The 20534-nt window shown below is 40.0% G+C and overlaps 1 protein-coding gene across 3 annotated transcripts in view; it reads right to left on the reverse strand.

Annotated features, from left to right (window-relative positions):
- The window catches only part of ppfibp2b (PPFIA binding protein 2b), a 95360-nt gene that overhangs the window by 35101 nt on the left and 39725 nt on the right, over positions 1-20534 (reverse strand). For 2 of the 3 annotated variants that reach the window (XM_083973207.1, XM_083973208.1), the window contains 3 exons: positions 17599-17685; positions 13182-13295; positions 2708-2860 (listed from right to left, as the gene is read on the reverse strand). In XM_083973207.1, coding sequence (XP_083829333.1) covers positions 2708-2860; positions 13182-13295; positions 17599-17685 — 354 coding nt within the window. Of the gene's footprint in view, positions 1-2707; positions 2861-2975; positions 3154-13181; positions 13296-17598; positions 17686-20534 lie in introns of those variants that run through there. The other variant, XM_083973209.1, reaches the window with a different exon arrangement.

Genomic DNA, 20534 nt, shown 5'->3' on the forward strand with positions numbered 1-20534 from the left:
GCTGCTGCGGATTAAGGAGAAGATGGTGGAACATAAAATAAATAAGAACCCAAAAGAAACTTATCACAGCAAAAAGAAAAATGTAGATTTTGCAGATAAGAAACTTACTTAGAAGCCAAGAAAGTGTCTTTTCCCCAAAAAACCCTAATGTGTGTGTGAAACCATCTATTTTAGTGGCAGTGTGTGTGTGTGTGACCACAGCAGCCAGATCGGTATGTTGTTACTTGTTGTTACTGTTCAACCCCCCTCCTCACCCCCCATCTCTCTCTCTCTCTCTCTCTCTGGCTCGGACAATGAAAACATTGAAAACAGACAAACAGCAGACAGATTTATCCTTATACTGCGTTTCAGCCCCACTGTGTCCCTGCGTCACCCTGCTGCGTCCTCCATGTTTCCTTCCCCTCTGGTTCACAGACAGCGAAGACAACAGGACTGGAAGAATGCGCGCCTCTTCTTATTATACTTTAATTCAACAATAATGCAAAAAATAAATAAATAAAAAAATCATCCTTTTTTGAGGTTGAGCATTTCAGGGGCGTTTGTTCATCCAAGATGCCACATGAGGCCTCGGTGGAGACAAAAAAAACCACTGGACCTACAGTAACAGTGTTAGTGTAATTGTTTTACCCAGAAACAGGAACTAAAAAGGCTTACAAGAAGAAAGAAAGAAAGAAAAAAAGCACGTCAGAGTTTTTGAGTCTTATTTTCGTGACAACTGGGAGGATTGTAACAAGAGGAGATAAACACACTGAGCTCAGTTCACCATGTTATTATTTAAGACGCGATCATATCACATTATACGGTTACATAACAGCATTAGATGAGGGGGAAATACGAAAACAAGATTAAAAGCCACGAGTCAGCTCTGGGAGGTTAGAGACGGTACTTTTAAGTTTTCCACTCTGCTTTTATGTGAGATTTTAAAGTCGCGCTGTGACCTGATGTTAACCTTTCTCAGGTGGAAATTACACACTGCAAAAACTCAAAATCTTTCCAAGAATATTTGTCCTTTTTCTAGTCAAAATGTCTCATTTCCAGTCAAAACTAATCTCTTTCCACTTAAAATAAGACTCATCATCTAAGAAATTAACTTGTTTTTTAATAATTTTCACATGAAATAAGTAGAAATATCTGCCAGTCAAAGCAAGTTTTTTGTGCTTGTAATATGAAAAACTTGCTCCACTGTCAGATTTTTCTACTTATTTCAAGTGAAAATAAGCTTGAAAGAAGTAGAAAAGTGTATAAAAACAAGCTACTTTTTAATGTGATGAGTCTTATTTTTAAGTAAAATTAGATTTGTTTTGACTAGAAATGACATTTTGACAAGAAATAAGACAAATATTCTTGGTAAGAGATTTTGCAGTGCAGGTAACGTCTTTGGTTCACCATACAGTACTGGTTTAGCTTTTTAACATGCTAATTGGCAGATATTTGATCATAAACCACTGGGAAAAGTATTTTTTTTAACCTGATGAGACACAGATAAAGAGGGTTAATGAATGTCTGAACCAAACTTTATGTCAATCTTTTGAATGGTTGAGACATTTAAATGGCAGGTTGCTTAATTATTAAATGCTCTGAGCTAAATGCTAAAGCCAACATGCTATCATGCTCATAATCCGATGCCAACACGATAGTATTCACCAGGTTTACTCAGCATCTTCACTATGTTCACCATCTTGGTTTAGCGTGTAAGCATGATAATATTTGCATACTATATTAGCACCAAGTACAAAATAAAAAACTTGTTTTGCAGGTATTTGATCATAAACTACTGGAAAAAGTCAAATTTAAACTGATAATATGTTAAATTCAGGATTAATCGATGTCTGAAACTAACTTCATGTCAACCCTTTGAATAATTGAGATGATTTCTTCTTCTCCTTAAGGTTACGTCTAGCCTAGAAATCTCGCTGCACCCTAGCGGCAGCAAATATATTTGCTCCGTAGGTGGGTCTAGAAACGAGCCATAGGAACTTTTTGAGTCTCGAACACCGATTGTGTTCACCAATCACAGCGCTCTATCTGTTTAGAGAGTCGTTGGGCGGGCTTAACGCCATGACGACATACATTTTAATTGGCTTGTCAGGCTAACGACATCCTGCTCTTTGCTCTGATTAGTCGTAGCTCTACCCTATTGCATGCAGAGGCAGTTTGAAAAACAGCCTTCATCCCGCCCCCTGGATTGAGCCAAGGTCTACCGGTCGTTGCCAGACTAGACATTTTAGTGATATAGTCTGGTTTGTCAGGCTAGGTTACGTCTGTAGTGTGGCTAAAAAACATTTTATAATGGGACACAATCCCACAAAGGTCTGTTTTTGGTAAATTATCTACCTTGCACATACGGAAAATAAGTTATTAGGCCTACTGAGAGATATTGAGGGGATAGCTATATTCAAAGGCTTATCATAAACAATACAAAGAAACGTAGCCTTATTATATAAAACATGTGTAGCCAATACTTGTGTGTTAAAGGTTGTGCAGCTTTAACCTTCTTGTATTGACAGTACAATGCAGCTGGATCTCTAGTTCTGCTCTAGTTCATTAGGTTTTATCTAAGTTGTTGTTAATCTGTGGATCAAAGAAGCAGCAGTTACAGTTCTGGGTGTGTTGAGTTGAGTTGAGCAGCTTTACTGTAGCTCAGTGCAACACAATCACACACACACACATGTACAAACACACACACATGTCTGTTGCCTCTCCATACCTCAGCCTTGTTCTGCTTTGTGTCCGTCGTGTCCTGAGGTTGTTGTGCGCCGGTGTGCGTCTCGTCCATGCTAACCAGCTTCAGCTTGAGGTAGGACACCTCGTCCATCAGGTCCAACTTCTGGGTTTCTAGCGACGTCCTGCTGATCAGCTCCTAGACAAAACACACACACACACACACAAATACACACACGCTGCGAGTTAGATGCATGGAAAACACTCAACGCAATCCACGCCTCATAGGAAATGTCAAACACACACACACACACATGAATCAGCTCAGTGGAGAGGTCAGCATGCTGCTCCGCTCTACGACGGTCTTCCCACACTGAGGCCGGGGGCCCAGACCCCACCACGCTAAATATACACACTCACACACACATTCACACACACACGGGCGAGCTGAGGACTCTATTAATAAATCTGCGCTTCTTTGGCATGGGAGAGAGAAAAAGAAAGTGTGTCTAAAAAGAGAGACAGAGAGAGGATATGCAGGCCACTTAACATGACGTGTGTTTTTTTCTCTGTAAGTCACACAACAAGACACAGATCTCGTCTCGTTGCCAAACTCTCAGTGAGTCTGTTGCTTTCGTTTCCTCATCTATAAACTACATCCAATCCCACTTCCCTCTTCGCTTCAGTGCTAGTTTGTTGCTTTTATATATAAAAAAAGAAAAAGTCTGACATCCAAGTTCTTTCCTCCATCCATGGTAAATATAAAATATTTCAGATTCAGACTGGGCCCAAAAAAAAAAGGAAAAAGAAAGAAAAACATGAAGTTAATTGTGTTTATTCCAGATTTTGTGCACAGCAAATTGTGATTTTACTGTGAAATGATGTGCAGAAAAACGACGTCTTGATGAAAATCAAGTCTTCAAGGGCGTCACTCACTCATTCATATGCACATATTGACTTTTACATTGTATTTTAACTGTGAAAATTCAAACAGGTCAAACTCAATGTGACCGAATGTAAATGCACGTGATGTAACACAACACTGAAGTCGATAGTCAGTCACGCTCACGCTCTGTGAGGCTGCGGTGCTGGTTGCAGATAAATGTTAATCAGTAACTATAATAATGATAATACAATCATCATTTTTATTTATGAAGCACTTTTCTCTTTCTTTCTGCAAAATGCTTCACAAAAACATTAAAACAAACAACAAAACAGCACTAACACTGTAGAAATGGTCTTATAACAGTAGCCTATATACTGTAAGTATTTCAGGTAACGCTTTAATTTACAGGCCGTTACTGTAACTGTGTTGTAATGATTGAAATTGACCGTTATTTTATTTCTAGGCTATTTCTATAGTAATGTGGAGAAATATAGCCAAGAAAGAACAATTAATTGGGTAGAAGCCAATAAATAATTGACTGAGTAGCCTAATTGAAAATTGCAGGGACTATTTTTCTGGCCCTTCCCAAAAAAATTAAAAGCATGAAAGTAATCTTTAGCCTTTATGAAAAACATGACATTACTATGAAATTGACCGTTATTTCTTGACATTATCACGTAATCATCACTTAATTAGGGGCCTGTTAATTAAAGGGTTACCGTATTTCACTATGAAATAATTACAAATAATAAACAATATATAACTAAAATGAAAGTGAAAGTAATGTATATTGCATATGTCCAAATAAAATAAAGCTATAAAGTTATTTTACACTAGTATACTGCACTAATCCTGCTGTTTTTATAAACACAGTCACATAAGGCCCATAAAGACCCATTATCATCATCATCATAATCATCATCGTCTCCCACAATGCAGCAGTGCAGTGGTTGCAGAATCTCTAAACACATCATATAGTCGGTGTGCTGTGCTGTAGGTACGAGGATGCTGTTTGACCACAGTGGGACACCGTAGCCTCCAAATGGAAAGATCACATGGTCAAACACATTGACCACAGCCACAGACAGACAGACAGACAGACAGCTAATACCCCATAATCATTCCAGCTCAACACACACACACACACACACACACACACACAGAGAGAGAGAGAGAGAGTGGGGGAATCTGCTTAGTTATGGCAGCTGACTGTCAGTTTGCAGCTCCGGTGTCACTTGCAGCCGGCTAAGCTCTGTGGTCTTTAGAGCTAATTTATCAGGACTGAGTGGCCACAACTCAGCTGCCAAACATTTGCTTTCTCTAAATTATGAGCAGCAGCAGCACGTGACTAATTATCCACTCCACAGCGTTTATAGATCCTTTTATAAAAGAGCTGGCACTTCTTCTCTGACACTGAGCTGTGTCAGATACGACAGAGGTTTGACAGCAGAACAACTCACATCTGGACTGAAACACACATAAAAAATGATTGATTTGATCAATGTTGATGTTAATTTCATCTCCATGTTAGTGTCAGATCACAGTTGTCTTATTAAGACTCTGATAATTACAAATCATAGACACTTTACATCATCTCTGACCTCATGAGGTCGTTTCAGTCTGTTTTCAGTTTCCAATTATTCCAAATCAATCACATAAAAGCTGTAACATCTGAGTCTCTGATCACTGGGCGGTGGCAAGCTATAGATACAGTATACTCTAGGTATAGGTCTTTCCTGCCACATCACACTGCACAATAACAGCTACAACTCTGGTCATAATGTACATTTACGCACTTTGTTCACTGCAACTTACATTTTATTTTGCACTAACTTACAATCAACACTGTCTATTTGTTGTATATACATTGTTATATTACATTACAGTATATAACTTATATCCCTATTTTATTATGTATAGGTTCTTTTTATTCTTTGTGTTATTGTCACTGCGTGTAATGCTGCTACAGTATCTATCTATCTATGTTGATGTATGTTGATAACCCAAAATTTTGTATTATTTTCTTTTAGGGTGACTTTCAACATCAGTCCAGGGACAACAGATGCAAAATAGCCTTTGGCTAATTCTGGCATGTTTACATTTGTTTAAATGTTTTTATTAATGTGCAATGTCCCTGATCCTTAAACCTTTAAATAAAATAAATAAATAAATCTATCTATCTATCTATCTATCTATCTATCTATCTATCTATCTATCTATCTATCTATCTATCTATCTATCTATCTATCTATCTATCTATCTATCTATCTATCTATCTATCTATCTATCTATCTATCTATCTATCATCCATCCATCCATCCATCCATCCGATTTATTCTGCTTTTAACCTTATTAAACTTTTATGGGGAACACATTCGGAAACACTTGTGCATCATGTTTCTGGACAATATTTATCATCCATTCATGCTGCATCAATTTGCCTCCTGATGTGCAGATGTGTTGTTGTTGTGGTTGTTGTTGTGGTGCTCAGGGTCAGAAACCCAGTAGAGAAACAATCAGCAAACATGCATAATCTAAATTAGTCATCGTTTATAAATCAAAGCAGATGAGTCTCAACACTGTGGCGAGGTGACGGGTCATGTAAGTATGTAAATATGTTTCATGTCTTTGTTGCATATGAGTCTGAAACCGACTGTTGAAACTTTACTTATGAGATTATATGTTACAGTAATTGATTTTTGCTGCAGAGTTGATTAATTTTGCCTGTAAATGCATAAAAGATAAATAATGACTTAATGTTTATGCATGCAAGTGTGTGTGTAAGTGTGTGTGTGTTGTTCAGGACACCAAATATAGGCACAGTAGGACATGTAGTCAGTCACAGTATGACTACATGTGTGGGTGGATCCCAGCTCGCATGAGAACAGTGCACTGCATCTGTGTGTGTCTGTGTGTGTGTGTGTGTGTGTGTGTGTGTGTGTGTGTGTGTGTGTGTGTGTGTGTGTGTGTGTGTGTGTGTGTGTGTGTGCATGCGTGTGTACTGTGTGTGTGTGTGTGTGTGTGCGCGCGCTGACTCAGGACTATTTCTCATTAGATTAGTCGTGGTTCCCACAGTAAGAAGCAGCCCTGCGACACTGACACACAATGTTACCATGGCTGGATGGACTCTCTCTCTTTCTGTTGTTCTCTCAGTCACACAGACACACACACACACACACAGTACAAACACACACACACACACACACACACACACACACAGTGACACAGACAGCGGCCCTCCTCCTCCTCCTCCTCCTTCATGCTGCTGCAGGACCAGACATGTTGTCACCTTTTAAATCCTTCAAACTTGCTTTCTAATTATATATTGACGAGATTTAAGAGGCGCAGATTTGTGCGAGGATAAACACACAAAAGACTCGACAGAAAACAACACAACCGACGCATCACAGACGCACAACACAAACCCGCCCAGAACCAGGACGACCGTTATCTTCCTCCACACTCTCCCTCTGCAAACATCTCATACAGCATCACATTAACTATTTAACCAGCGCTTCTTAATTGTAAAATGGGAAACACACATACACACACAGACACAGACACACACACACACACACACCAGGGCAGGACAACAGCTGCAGATCACCGAGGCTGAACCCTAATAAACCCTCCAGACTCACAACAATCAGTGGTGGTGTTGCATTGTAAAGATCAGACGGCGGCAGCAGGTGGAGATCTACAGTCGCTCATAAACGTCACGGAGCGAGAAAACAACTGTGGCAGCTACGAGGCAGCAAACAGCTCAGGAGCACAGCGCTGAAATAATTACAACAGAGCAAGGGTGTTATAGTTTTAAAATTTTCATTAGTTTTTATTTTCATTACTAAAGGGATAGTTCAACATTTTGGCAAATTGGCCCATTGCCATAACCCCTATAGTCATAGCAGTAGGTTCGTTACCTTTAATTGTCGGTGCAAGCTATTTTTAGAACGGTGGAGCAGAGCCGTGAGCTGCTCAGCGCTACGCTACGGAGGCTAATGGGATTTCTTGGTTTCCCTCATCAAACTCATCAAATACACAATCCAACAACTCCAAAACGCTCTGGTGGACAAGTTGTGAACCCAATGTTATAGTGAATGTTTTGTTCTGTCTTGATTTTTTTTTTTTGGCCATGGCTGTGGAGATGAGGATGAATGTTTGATGATGTTTTGGGATTGACAAAGAGGAGACCTCTGTGACCTCTGTGAGACCTCTGAAAATGAACTTCCAAATGTGTGGGTTTTTCCTCTTTTATTTGCATCCCATAAATGTTCCCATCCTCATCACGTTACCTTCACTCTTATCTACCTGTGGGTCGTACTCGTAGTCGTCCCATATTGAGCTGTGGCGTTTTCTTCCTGCAGCTTTATCCATCTCTAAGAAAAATAAAACTAACCTTAAGTTATCTGCAATTCAGTTTAGTTTTAGTTAGTTTTGCATTGTTCATTGTAGTTTTTTATTTAGTTCTGGCTTTTAGTCTTAGTTTCAATTAACTATAATAACCTTGAGAACAAGAAAACTGTTTGTTTTTTCAGACACGTGTGGACGATAAAAGTGGGCTGGACGATGAAGATGATGAAAGATGATGATGATGGTGGTGATGGTTCAGACCCTGGTGGCTGTGGCCGTTTTTATCCCGAGTGTTGACAGTGACGAGGACAAAGAACCCGTTGAGAAGTGGAAACAACAACTAAGAGGCTGATTCTCCAATAACACAGAGTGTGTTGTTCTTGTTGTGTTTGTCCCCGGTCGAGCTCGTGGGTTTGTCTCACGGCTGATGTCAAGGAAACATTTGAAGACGTTCAGCTTCATGCTCTGTTTGTGGGATGTGTGTGGCGTGTGTAGTCTCCTCGACAGTAAAAGTGTCCTACAAGCTTGAAGCGCGGCTGTATGGACTTGACTGTTAATGCAAATATCTAATAGATCGATCACATGGCAGCAGCTTAACGCATTTAGACGTGTAAACATGGTCAAAAGTTCAAGCTGAATGGAGAAGAGAGCTGATTTAAAGGAGGCATATTGTATTACGCCCCTTTTCTACAAATTAAAATAGTTCTTCGGTCTATTGAAGAGTTGTTTTAGAGGCAAATGCAGAGACTGTTTGCCGGAAAACTGCACTCAACGGGAACGCGCATCAGCAGTTTTGCATGAATTTACCTCTAAAACAACTCTGTCTGGTAACGTTGTGTTATTATCTCATAGCGTGGTGAATGTGCAGGTCACAACTTGTCCACCAGAGCGTTTTGGAGTTGTTGGATTGTGTATTTGATGAGTTTGATGAGGGAAACCAAGAAATCCCATGAGCCTCCGTAGCGTAGCTCTGAGCAGCTCACGGCTCTGCTCCGCCGTTCTAAAAATAGCTTGCACCGACAATTAAAGGTAACGAACCTACTGCTATGACTATAGGGATTATGGCAATGGGCCAATTTGCCAAATGTTGACCTATCCCTTTAAATTTTAGCATTCACACTGTGAAAACCCAATTTGAAATAATGTTTTGAGTTATTTATTTTATTTATTAGTAAAATATAACACCATAGCGTCCCCATTACACTTTTCATGTCATGTTTCTTGAACATGACGATGAGTTCACTGTAAGTCCCCAGATCTCAGTCCAGATGTGCAGCCGACAAAACCTGCAGCAGCTGTGAAATGATGTGATGCTCTCGTGTCTTCATGGACCAAAACCTCTTAGAAAACCTTTTTGAGTTGGTTTGAGGAACATGACATCAACTTCAAGGTGTTGACTTTGCCTCTAATTCACTTAGATCGCAGTGGTTTTGATCTGCTGCTGGACAAACAGGTTCCACCTCTGGAGACTCCACCTCCAAACGTACAAGAGGACTTTAAAGGATTTACTTGCACCTTCAGAGGTCGGGTGGAGTCCACGCCGCCACGGCTTAGAGCTGTTTTGGCGGCAAACAGTGACCACCTGAACAACACTAGTCATAATGTTATGGCTGATCTCTGGATAAATGAAGATTATGGCAAGTGGATTTAACATTTAAAAGTTTGACTATCCGGAATTAACATTGTAGATAAACAACGTCTTTCTGACTTGTCATAATTACATTTTGAATAGTTGGATTTTTCATTCAAGACATCTGTAATTCAGTTTTTCCTAGTCAAAAAGAACATTTCAGATTTCCACAACTACATTATTCCTAGGACAAATGATTTCACTTTAACCATTCATGTGTATGGGGTTTGTCATTACAGATATCCACAATTCAGTTGCAGATATCCGCTATGTGAATTACGGATATCTGTAATTGAATTACGACTAGTCATAATTCCAGTTTGAGATATCTTCAACGTCATTCGCCTATAGTCAAAACTTAATATAAGATACCTGAAAAGGGACATGTAGATATCGTTAATTGAGGTAAATTAAACATATCTTGAACTGGAATTATGACTTGTCAGAATCAAATTGTAGATATCTCAAACTGGAATTAGCCTACTACTAGTCGCAATTCAGTTACAGATATCCGTAATTCGCATAGTGGATATCTGTAACTGATTTGTCATTTGTCCTAGGAAGAACGTAGTTGTGGATATCGGAAATATTCTTTTTGACTAGGTAAAACTGAATTACAGATATCTGCAATTTATATCCAGTCTGGCTTTTAAATGTTAAAATGTCTTGACATAGAGGATTGTAAGTTTATGACATGAATGAAATACCCAGAGTAGAGTTTGTACAGGACGTTATAAAGTCACTGTTTGTGTTTTGTGCTGAAACAACAGTGGCTCTTTATCTGCGGAGGTCACCTTCAGCTTCTCTTTGTTTTCAGAGTAAACTTTGTCTAATCTAATAACATGAGGGGAAAAGCTCTGAGCAGCGCTGCCCTCGGACCTGTGAAATCTGCTTGTTCTTGTGTTAAAACCTCCACACAGGGGAAGAGGTGAGGACTCAGAGGTGAGGTCAACAGCACTAGAAAGTCAAGACGGAGTGAATGAAACACTGAGCCGCTCCTTTATTTATTCCCTCACTCCCATTTCTTTTCATCCACTCGTCTTTTTCCTGCTGAGACCGGTCATCGCTCCATCAGACCAGACGTCGCCTTAATAATTACGACCTCTGTTACGTATTTAATCGTCCTAACTGCATTTTCAGCTTCGGTGGATGAATCTGAGAACACGTGTGATGTTTGATATTTTGACTCGATTAGTAGAAATTGAATTAAAAACAAACACTAACAGGAGGAACAGTCACATTATTGAAGCCCGATTGATCATCAGACTCTAATTTCCTCTAAAGCCACTTTCCGCTCACTTTAGATTTCCCACAATGCATTAGAAACTGTGATGATCTTATTTTAATATTACTGGAGCAGTATTTTACATGTTGGACCTCACAGTGGTGCAGTGGTCAGCACTGTCACTGTCAACTTCTTAAAGGGATACTTCACCCAAAATCAATAATTCACCAATCATCTCCAAACCCTTCCTTGGCATGACAGTAAGTAGAAAATTGGTGAATTATCGATTATGGGTGAATTATCCATTTAATCACTTATATACTTTTTTTATATGACACATTAAAAAACAAATTATTATATTTAGTGAGTAAAATGTATAATCGGCAATAAAATGCAGATCTACGATACAATACTATGATGATTTGTCACATTTTTCCAAACTGAACTGAATTGCCTCTGTCCATTGACTCCCGTTATAAATTGTACATGCACATACAGGTATAATTCTTTTTTTAATCCCTTATCTGTATGGTACTGTACTGCTGTAAAGATTTAGGTAAAACAAAAATAAACAAAACACAACCAGTACATCTTTCCCAGAATGAGGGAATTAATTAGCTCCATAAAATGCTTCTTTATAAAAGAAAAATAGATATTTATATAACTGAACATTAGGTATTTTCATTAGTTTAACTAATCCAAATATCCTGTTTTTTGTTTGGTTTAACCCCCCCCTAAAGAAAAATACACCAGCCATCACTGTGTGACATCACAAAACAAAAAACATCCTCTGTCTCTCCTACACACAGGAAACAACACTTGATAACAATCAGCTGACCAGTGTGTGTGTACATGCATGTTACAATCAGACACAACACACACACTACACAGCAACTACAGCCTACTACCATCAGCACGCAGATACAGGTCACTCCCACTCCGGACAAAGAGAGCATCTTCCAGTTTCATCCCCACCTCAATCCGACTTCTAAACACTTAACTCCCACCAGAACTTTTTCCTTTTTAATTAACCTGTTTTTAACTAATTTTTATCCTTGTATGTGTCCTTTGTTTTTAACCTTTGCTGCGAGTACTTGTACTTATGTGTGGTTGTAGGAATGTGTATTATTATTGTGTTGGGTATGGCTGTGGTAGGAAGGGCTGCGTGGATCGTTGTTTTGCACCTGCACTATTGATGTCCTTCCGCAACAAAGTTGAATTGAATTGCATTTTGAATCATGGTTGCATGCAGATGTAGCTACAGTGCATTAAACTGTGTCAGGCAAATTACATTGACTATAACTACTTATTTAAAACCATAAATAATAAGTTGCATTAGACACATGAACGGAAAACGAGTCAACATGACATTTGCACAGACGCGAGTCATCATGACATCATCATTAATCACCAATATAAACATCCGTCAACATAAGTTACATCAACCAAATAATCAATGAAGTGTGAATAAAATCAGAGTTCACAGTCACACACACGGTGTCTCAGTGACTAATCATCCTCAGGACTCGTTTAATGTGACACATGAACGATGTCGTAACAAAGTTATTAACAGCCCGGAGGTCTGTCAATCATCTCTCACACTTTGGCCACACACGACGTCTCCTCATGTGTGTGTGTGTGTGTGTGTGTGTGTGTGTGTGTGTGTGTGTGTGTGTGTGTGTGTGTGTGTGTGTGTGTTTTCTACAGTTACAAACTTCTGAAACTCACTGAATGTAACGCTTTCCACAATGCCTGTGTAATGTATGATGTAGCATTTAGACTCAATGACAGACTCTGCCATCCAATCCCAATTTCTTTACCCACTCACAAATACAACACGAGAGGGAAACAACTTATAAAGGGAAAGAGACGGAAACTTAAATGTACAAGTCTTAGTTAGTGTGACCGTTAAAGGACCACAGACTTGGAATGAGGTTAAGAGCACAATAACAAGAGTCGGCATCTCTGTCTATTTTTAAAAAGAGATTAAAACAAAAACTGCTGCTGAAATATGTTTAAATCAAGCGTGGGTTGCTGTTTTTTTGTTCCATGTACCTGTGCCTGATGTGTTAATTGTTATTGTGTTATTATTGTGTTAAACCATACACTCTTTGTACTTATGGAATTACCTTAGATGGTTAGGGTTAGGGTAGATTTTAGGTAGAAATAGGAATTGTTTTTCATAATATACTACTATACTATATCCCTGTTCATAAACTACAGTACAGATAGCTTCTTACTCTTTTTACAAGATCATGTCTGCTGTATATTATGAATTGAATATTTTGGATTTTAAAATGATTTGTTAAATAAAGACGAACCTTGAACCTTGAGTGTGTGTGTTTACGTGTGTGTGTGTGTGTGTGTGTGTGTGTGTGTGTGTGTGTGTGTGTGTGTGTGTGTGTGTGTGTGTTGCAGCCGTACTGTACCTGCTGCAGCATCTCCTCAGTGGAGGCCAGTTTCTGTCGATGCTCCTCCAGAGAACTTTCCAGATCTCTGATTTTCTCTCCCTGCGCCTCCACCTGGTCGGTCAGAACGCTCACCTGTCGAGAGACACAAGGTCACACGTGAGGCGTGAGGAGAGGGAAACAAGAGAAACTGGTGAGAAATGAGCAGATATGTAAGTCATAAACACACACACACACACACACACAGACACACACACACGGACACACACATGCATGTTCTCCCTCTGTCTCTCCACTTCACCCTGACATACCTCAGCTTCGACAACAACACACACACTCAGCGGTCTGTCACTCAGGAATGTGCCACACATTTATTATAATCTCCCTGACAACACACTCACCTCCTGCACATAGAAAACACACACTTAACACAACACAACACAACAACACAACACAACACAACACAACATAACACAACACAACACAACACAACTCTCCCATTCAGCAGCTAAAATCCCTCCGACAGCATCCGACTCTCTGTCACCTCAGCTCTGTCCTGTCTCTCAGTCTGTGGCTCTACATACAACAAACGTGGAAAAAATTCAGATTACTAGAGCTTTAATCTGCAGCTTTAAAGGGATAGTTCAACATTTTGACAAATTGGCCCATTGCCATAATCCCTATAGTCATAGCAGTAGGTTCGTTACCTTTAATTGTCGGTGCAAGCTATTTTTAGAACGGCGGAGCAGAGCCGCGAGCTGCTCAGAGCTACGCTACGGAGGCTAATGGGATTTCTTGGTTTCCCTCATCAAACTCATCAAATACACAATCCAACAACTCCAAAACGCTCTGGTGGACAAGTTGTGACCTGCACATTCACCACGCTATGAGATAATAACAGAACGTTACGAGAGTTGTATTCGAGGTAAATTCATGCAAAATCGCTGATGCATGTTGCCTTCAGGGACAGTTTTTCAGCAAGCAGCCTCTGCATTTTCCTCTAAAACAACAGCAGCTCACGGCTCTGCTCCGCCGTTCTAAAAATAGCTTGCACCGACAATTAAAGGTAACGAACCTACTGCTATGACTATAGGGATTATGGCAATGGGCCAATTTGCCAAAATGTTGAGCTATCCCTTTAAACATCTCTAAGAAAACTAAATATAAGATGAAGTTATCTGCAATTCAGTTTTAGATCGTTTTGCATTGTTCATTGTAGTTTTTATTTATTTAGTTCTCGTTCTTGGAAAAACTGTCATTTTGATTTTTATTTCAAGTTTACTAAATTATTTTCTCACTGCTAGTTTTAGTTTTAGTTTTTTAGTTAACTATAATAAACAGAGAACACAAAAACTTTTTTTTTCTAAATCACTGCAGACACACACTTAACACAACACAACACAACACAACACAACACAACACAACACAACACAACTCTCCCATTCAGCAGCTAAAATCCCTCTGACAGCATCCGACTCTCTGTCACTTGAGCTCCGTCCTGTCTCTCAGTCGTAGGCGGATTTGAAAAAATTCAGATTACGCAGGAAAAAGTGCACAGTGAGTGAGTAACTGAATGATCCGTCAGCCTGTTTCCTGACAATGAGGCTGAACTACAACCCACTGAGTGAATGAATGAATGAACGAACGTCATTCTGCCGACATATGTTATGTAAAAAAAAACCTGACGCTACAAAGTCTGACTCTGAGGAGGAGAACACGAACGCAACACGGTCTCTTACCTCTGAAAATGAGGGTGAAAGTTTCCATCTGAGTGTGGACATGCTAACACACACACACGCACACACATTCACGCACACACACACACTGGAGCAAGACGGCAGCTCACTAGAATAAGAAGCAGGTGAAGAGAAAGTGAGTAAAAAAACTTGTCAACAGCCAATTAAATCGTCCGTCTGGAGAAACAAGCCCCGACCACCTTGGACATCGACCAATCACAGCTGACGTCAGGTGAGGAATGTGTAACTAGTAGGTGTGTGTGTGTGTGTGTGTGTGTTTGTGTGTGTAGGAGAGCTTTATGAAGCGGAGTCGTCCAGGCGCACTGCAAAAACTCAAAATCTTACCAAGAATATTTGTCTTATTTCTAGTTAAAATGTTATTTCTAGTCAAAACTAATCAAATTATACTCAAAATAAGACTCGTCACATAAAAATTAGCTTGTTTTTAGACACTTTTTACTTCTTTCAAGCATATTTTCACTTGAAATAAGTAGAAAAATCTGATAGTGGAACAAGTTTTTCTTTCTTATTACAAGCACAAAAAAAACGTGCTTTCACTGGCAGATTTTTCTACTTATTTCAAGTGAAAATTTGTTTGAAACAAGTGAAAATGATCTAAAAACAAGTTACTTTATAGGTGGTGAGGTGGAAAGAGATTAGTTTTGACTAGAAATTATACATTTTGACAAGAAATAAATAAGACAAATATTCTTGGAAAGATTTAGAGTTTTTGCAATGCGCCGGGTGGTGCACTTTGACTCAACGTGGGATAAAACAAACGCACACAACACAAGCCCCGAGGAGGAGGAGCTGTTCTGAAAACTGTGATTTAAACATGAGGAATGTGAAAATTGTGGAGATCCGAGCCGAGTGAAGCTGTTATTAAAGAGCCCAGTGAGTGTGTGTGTGTGTGCGTTGTCATCATGTATCATCCTCGTCTTCACCGCTGTGGCTCCATGTGGTGATAGCGATCAGTAAACGTGTGTTCAAGATGATGTGAAGAAGTTGTCCGGACACGTTTTGTTTTGAAGTTTAAGAAAAAACACAAAGACACAAGAAGAAGCCGAGTTGTTTTTCCAGTGCGACAAAAAAAAAGAAAAAAAAAGAAAAAAAAAGTTTAATCCCTGGTTTTAAAAGCTCATGGGACAGATTCAGATACCGAAGTCACAGCAGCACGAAGGTGAAACAACAAACTGGATCTGAAGCAGAAAAGATTTTAATCAGAGTGTCTTTGTTTCTCCACAGCTGGAATCGAACCAGCGATCTTCGTGTTTCATGGTATTTCAGACGACAAGGCCACAGGAATCTAAATGGACCTGGATTTATGTTTTCTGGCACTTTTCTTGTCACATTCACACACACACACATCCATGCAGCACTGTTTCAAACACGCGTTGTGATTGGAGGCGTAAAGTTTCACACACAAGTTGCATCACGATACAGACGACATCGTACCAACATGTAACTGACAACGATTGGATGTTTGCCAATGTCACAGAAACTGATCGGTGATTGATATGAGACGATGTTGTCAACTGAGTCATCACAATCACTTCTATTCAAATGAAATGAAAAACACAAAAAGCAACTAAAATATCATCACCCAGACATGTAAATGAAAAACTATCTTATTTTCTTAAAGGGATAGTTGAACTATTTTTTTTTAGCAGTAGGTTCGTTACCTTACCTACCTGCTATGACTATAGGGATTATGGCAATGGGCCAATTTGCCAAAATGTTGAACTATCCCTTTAAGTTTAAAAATAAGCCTCCTGTTCTGTCCTGATTTATTGAACTTTTATAATTTTCATATTCTATTAAATAAATTTGGAAAAACGTAATAATCAGTCATAGACGTGTCGTCTTTGTGCGTGACAAGTATGAAACTGCAGCAGATACTCATTGCTCAGACATGCCGGGGCGAATTTCAAAATAAAAGCACATCTTACAAACAATGACATATATCAATGATGTCTGATCGATGTTTTAATTTTGGATCAATGCTAAATGACTTATTGATCACTGAATCGATATATCCATGTAGATCGATGTATCATTATACACTTAAAGGAGAATTCCGGCCATTTTTGACCCCTAAATCGTTTTCCTGATGGTCACCCAATGTTGAGGCCACAGAACAGTGTTTGTTTCTGTGGCGGGGAGAGCAGGCGCTCTAATGTCTTTCCAGGATGTTTCAGAGTTCGGCTATCTGAGGTGAGTGATTACATGCAAAAACACAAAGTTTATACTGTACACTATATGAGTTCAGTGGTGTCTCGCCGGGTAGCCATGGTGTAACTCTGGTTTGCCTGCATCAATTTTAGTCGCGTTTTTTGCTCCCCCCAATACTGGGTGACCATCAGGACAACAATTTAGGGGTCAAAAATGTTTATCTTCAGGTATACTGCATTTCATGAAATATGAAATGTTAAAGGGATAGTTCAACATTTTGGCAAATTCACCTATTACCATAATTCCTATAGTCATAGCAGTAGCAGGAAAACGATTTAGGAGTCAAAAATGGCCGTAATTCTCCTTTAATTGTGATACATCAGTTTGGGATTCACTGTCTTGCACATGGACACATCGAGCTGGGAATCAGTTGACTACACGTGTTTTTAAATATACTCACTAAACCGTGAAATGTGTGTGAACGGTTCAGAACAAACTTATAAACTAACACACACACACACGGCACTTACCTGTAGCACCAGAGACTCCTTGTCTCCCTCTAGGCGGAGCAGTCGCTCTTGGTAGGTTTCATTGTTGGCTGGAGAACACAGGTTCACCTGGACACACAGACACACACACACACACACACACACAGAGAAAACATCATTAGACATTATTATAATTATTTCCCTCTGGACCTTCTCCTCCTCTCGACACAGAGTCGACCAACTTCACCTTGATCTGATTGTTGATGATCTGGTTTGAGTGAAACTCGTTCATCAAAATTCAGCTTCTTGACTTTTATCACATTTAACCTCAGTGAAACCAGCGGCGATCCAATTATGAGGATTTCTTGATTTATTTAATCTAATTAATTCACGTTTAAGTGTATTTCAGTGTGTTTATGGTCTGTGAGCTGCCTCTGTTGCCGAGCAGCTGGTTGCAGGTACAGACTCATCGTCGTCTCCGGGACAAACTGCTGACTCGTTGCTGCACCGGCGGCCGACAGAGCGACTCCTGTTCCAACTTCACTTCACAATTTTTTCCCGAGCCACATGACGCAGAGTTATGAAAAGATCATCTGACTCATCTGACTCCAATTTGTCCAGAAATAACTCGGCATTGGACACAACATTATCGACATGCCACTGGAGCTTGTGTTGTGATTTTCACAGCTCACGTCCATGAACATGCACGTATACATTCACCTTTTCCTGCTCATTAATTTATCTTTATATTAGTAATTATTCATTCATGATGAGAATGTTTCACCTCAAACTTTCCTGACAATTTAACATACAATAAAACACACGTAACAGCCATTATGATCAGTACAGGTTTCACCGTTTCCACAACAGTGTTACTGCACATTACATAATAGGAGGAAATGATTTGATTCTTTTCTCATTGGTTGATGTCGTTATTACTTATTATGACTCATTTTTAAATCCTTTTTTAATATTTTCTAGTAGTAATAACCACAAATTACATTACAGTTGCATTTCTTTTTTTATATATATATTTTTTGGGGCTTTTTCGCCTTTAATTGACAGGATAGTTGAGAGAGACAGGAAATGGGAGGCAGAGGGGGGGGGGGATGACATGCAGGATAGGGCCGCTCGACGCGGGATTCAAACCGGGGTCGCCTGCAGTGAGGACTGTAGCCTCAACACATGGGGCGGGTGCTCTACCAACTGAGCTAAACCCCAAAAAGGAAAATAAATAACTTTTGAGTTCCCAACTTCAGTTTTCGACCGGATGCGCCGGTTTGGGCTGAAAATCTAAATACAAATTGGGTAATACAAACAGGCTTCCTTTTTTTTTCTTCTTTTTTTTAGTAAAACACATCTTCTCGCTGGTTGCACTGTGTGAAATGCACTCAATTGGCACTTTTTAAATTTTCTTTGCCGGGTTCGGGCCAGCCTCTCTGCTACTTTGTGTCCTTGTCCAGTTTCAGTCCGATTAAGGCCTTTACACATGCAGAAGAATTTCCAATCGCATTATCTGGGCGTCTTAGTCAGGTTTGAAGAAGTCCGGTATTAGTCGGACTAACACGTTTATTGTACATGCACTTCAGTTGTCCAGTTATAGTCGGATTAAGGCAATAATTCGTTTTTTTCAACTGTCATGTAAACGTACTGACTTTTTTGTTTCTCCGGAAACACTTCTGTTGTGTTGTGTTGTGTCTTTGTTTGTTTTTTTGCAGTGGGTTGAGCTGTCTGGGCCACCATAGTTTTGACCTGGATCAGATCCTAGCAGACGTATCTGAACTGTTAGAGGAGTTAGCATCTTTTATTTGTTTGTTCGCTTGTGGTTTACACAGTGTTAGTTTAGTTTGTACTGATGCAAACTGTGGCTCTCTGTGTAGCCGATGTCGATCTGGCCCTCTGCGTTGTGTTTCTCACGGCCTGCCCTAGGTGGGGTTCGATCCCACGACCTCCCGCACCAGAGGCGACGATGCTAACCTCTTCGCCAAGAGGTTGACAACCACTTGGCGGGTTGGTTAGCACGTCCTTTATGGGTGGAGTGAGTGCACATCCGTTACATCTGCACATGATAAGGTTTCAGGTTTATCACCTGTCACTGGTTCACTGCAGATCGAAGCAGGAAACACACAGTTTTCTCATGATCTGTCCTGTATAACATAAAATAAAAACACTCTATTGACGTGTTATCAAGGTTAAAACTTGATGTTCATCGGCAGAGAATAACAATCACGGCTGCAGCTGAGACGTCAAGCTGCATTAAACCGTATTTATACACAAACAATGGATCAAATGACACCGAGACTTGACCTCATGTGTTCGTCTGAGTGTCTAAGAACAACGCAGATGAAAAGGCCCCGAAAGCAGCGTGTTGTAATCCTCCATGATCTGTCTGACTGCAGCCGAGCTCAGAGAGGATGTATACACACTGGGCTTCCTGTCGCCCACCATATGGACGACGCATTAAACCTATTAACATCATGTAAACTAAAAAAGACAGGAAAGGAAACACAGAGAGAGAGATAGATAGATAGATAGAGGAGGGCTGAGATCCTGAACGCCTCACGAACGCCATATTTGGATTATGTGTCACACCAAAGGTACCAAGAGAAGAGCAGAGCGGGGCCAAGAGAGTTTATATCTCAGCATCGTCCCCTGTGACCCCTCCTTGTTTGGACTAATGTTACAGTGCAGTACGGCGTGCAGGCAGGGGGAGCGGCCAGGAAGTGCGTTAAATGTCCTGTAATCACAGTCAGATATTCCCGTCAGGCTGCAGCAGTTGAAGAGGCTGATAAAGTAAAAAAAAAAAAAAAAAAAACCAGGCCGCTCTGCTTCTGTCTGTCTGTCATCGCCTGCTGGACTGAGAGGAGGGAGGTGGAGGAGGACAAGGGGGGCAACAGGGGCGACACATTATCACTCTCCTGGATGTTTCAACAAACGGTGCAGCTGAAGAAATATTATCTATGTTTCCATTGATGTCT

The sequence above is a fragment of the Trachurus trachurus genome (assembly GCF_905171665.1).
Source record: "Trachurus trachurus genome assembly, chromosome: 6".
Lineage (NCBI taxonomy): Eukaryota > Metazoa > Chordata > Actinopteri > Carangiformes > Carangidae > Trachurus > Trachurus trachurus.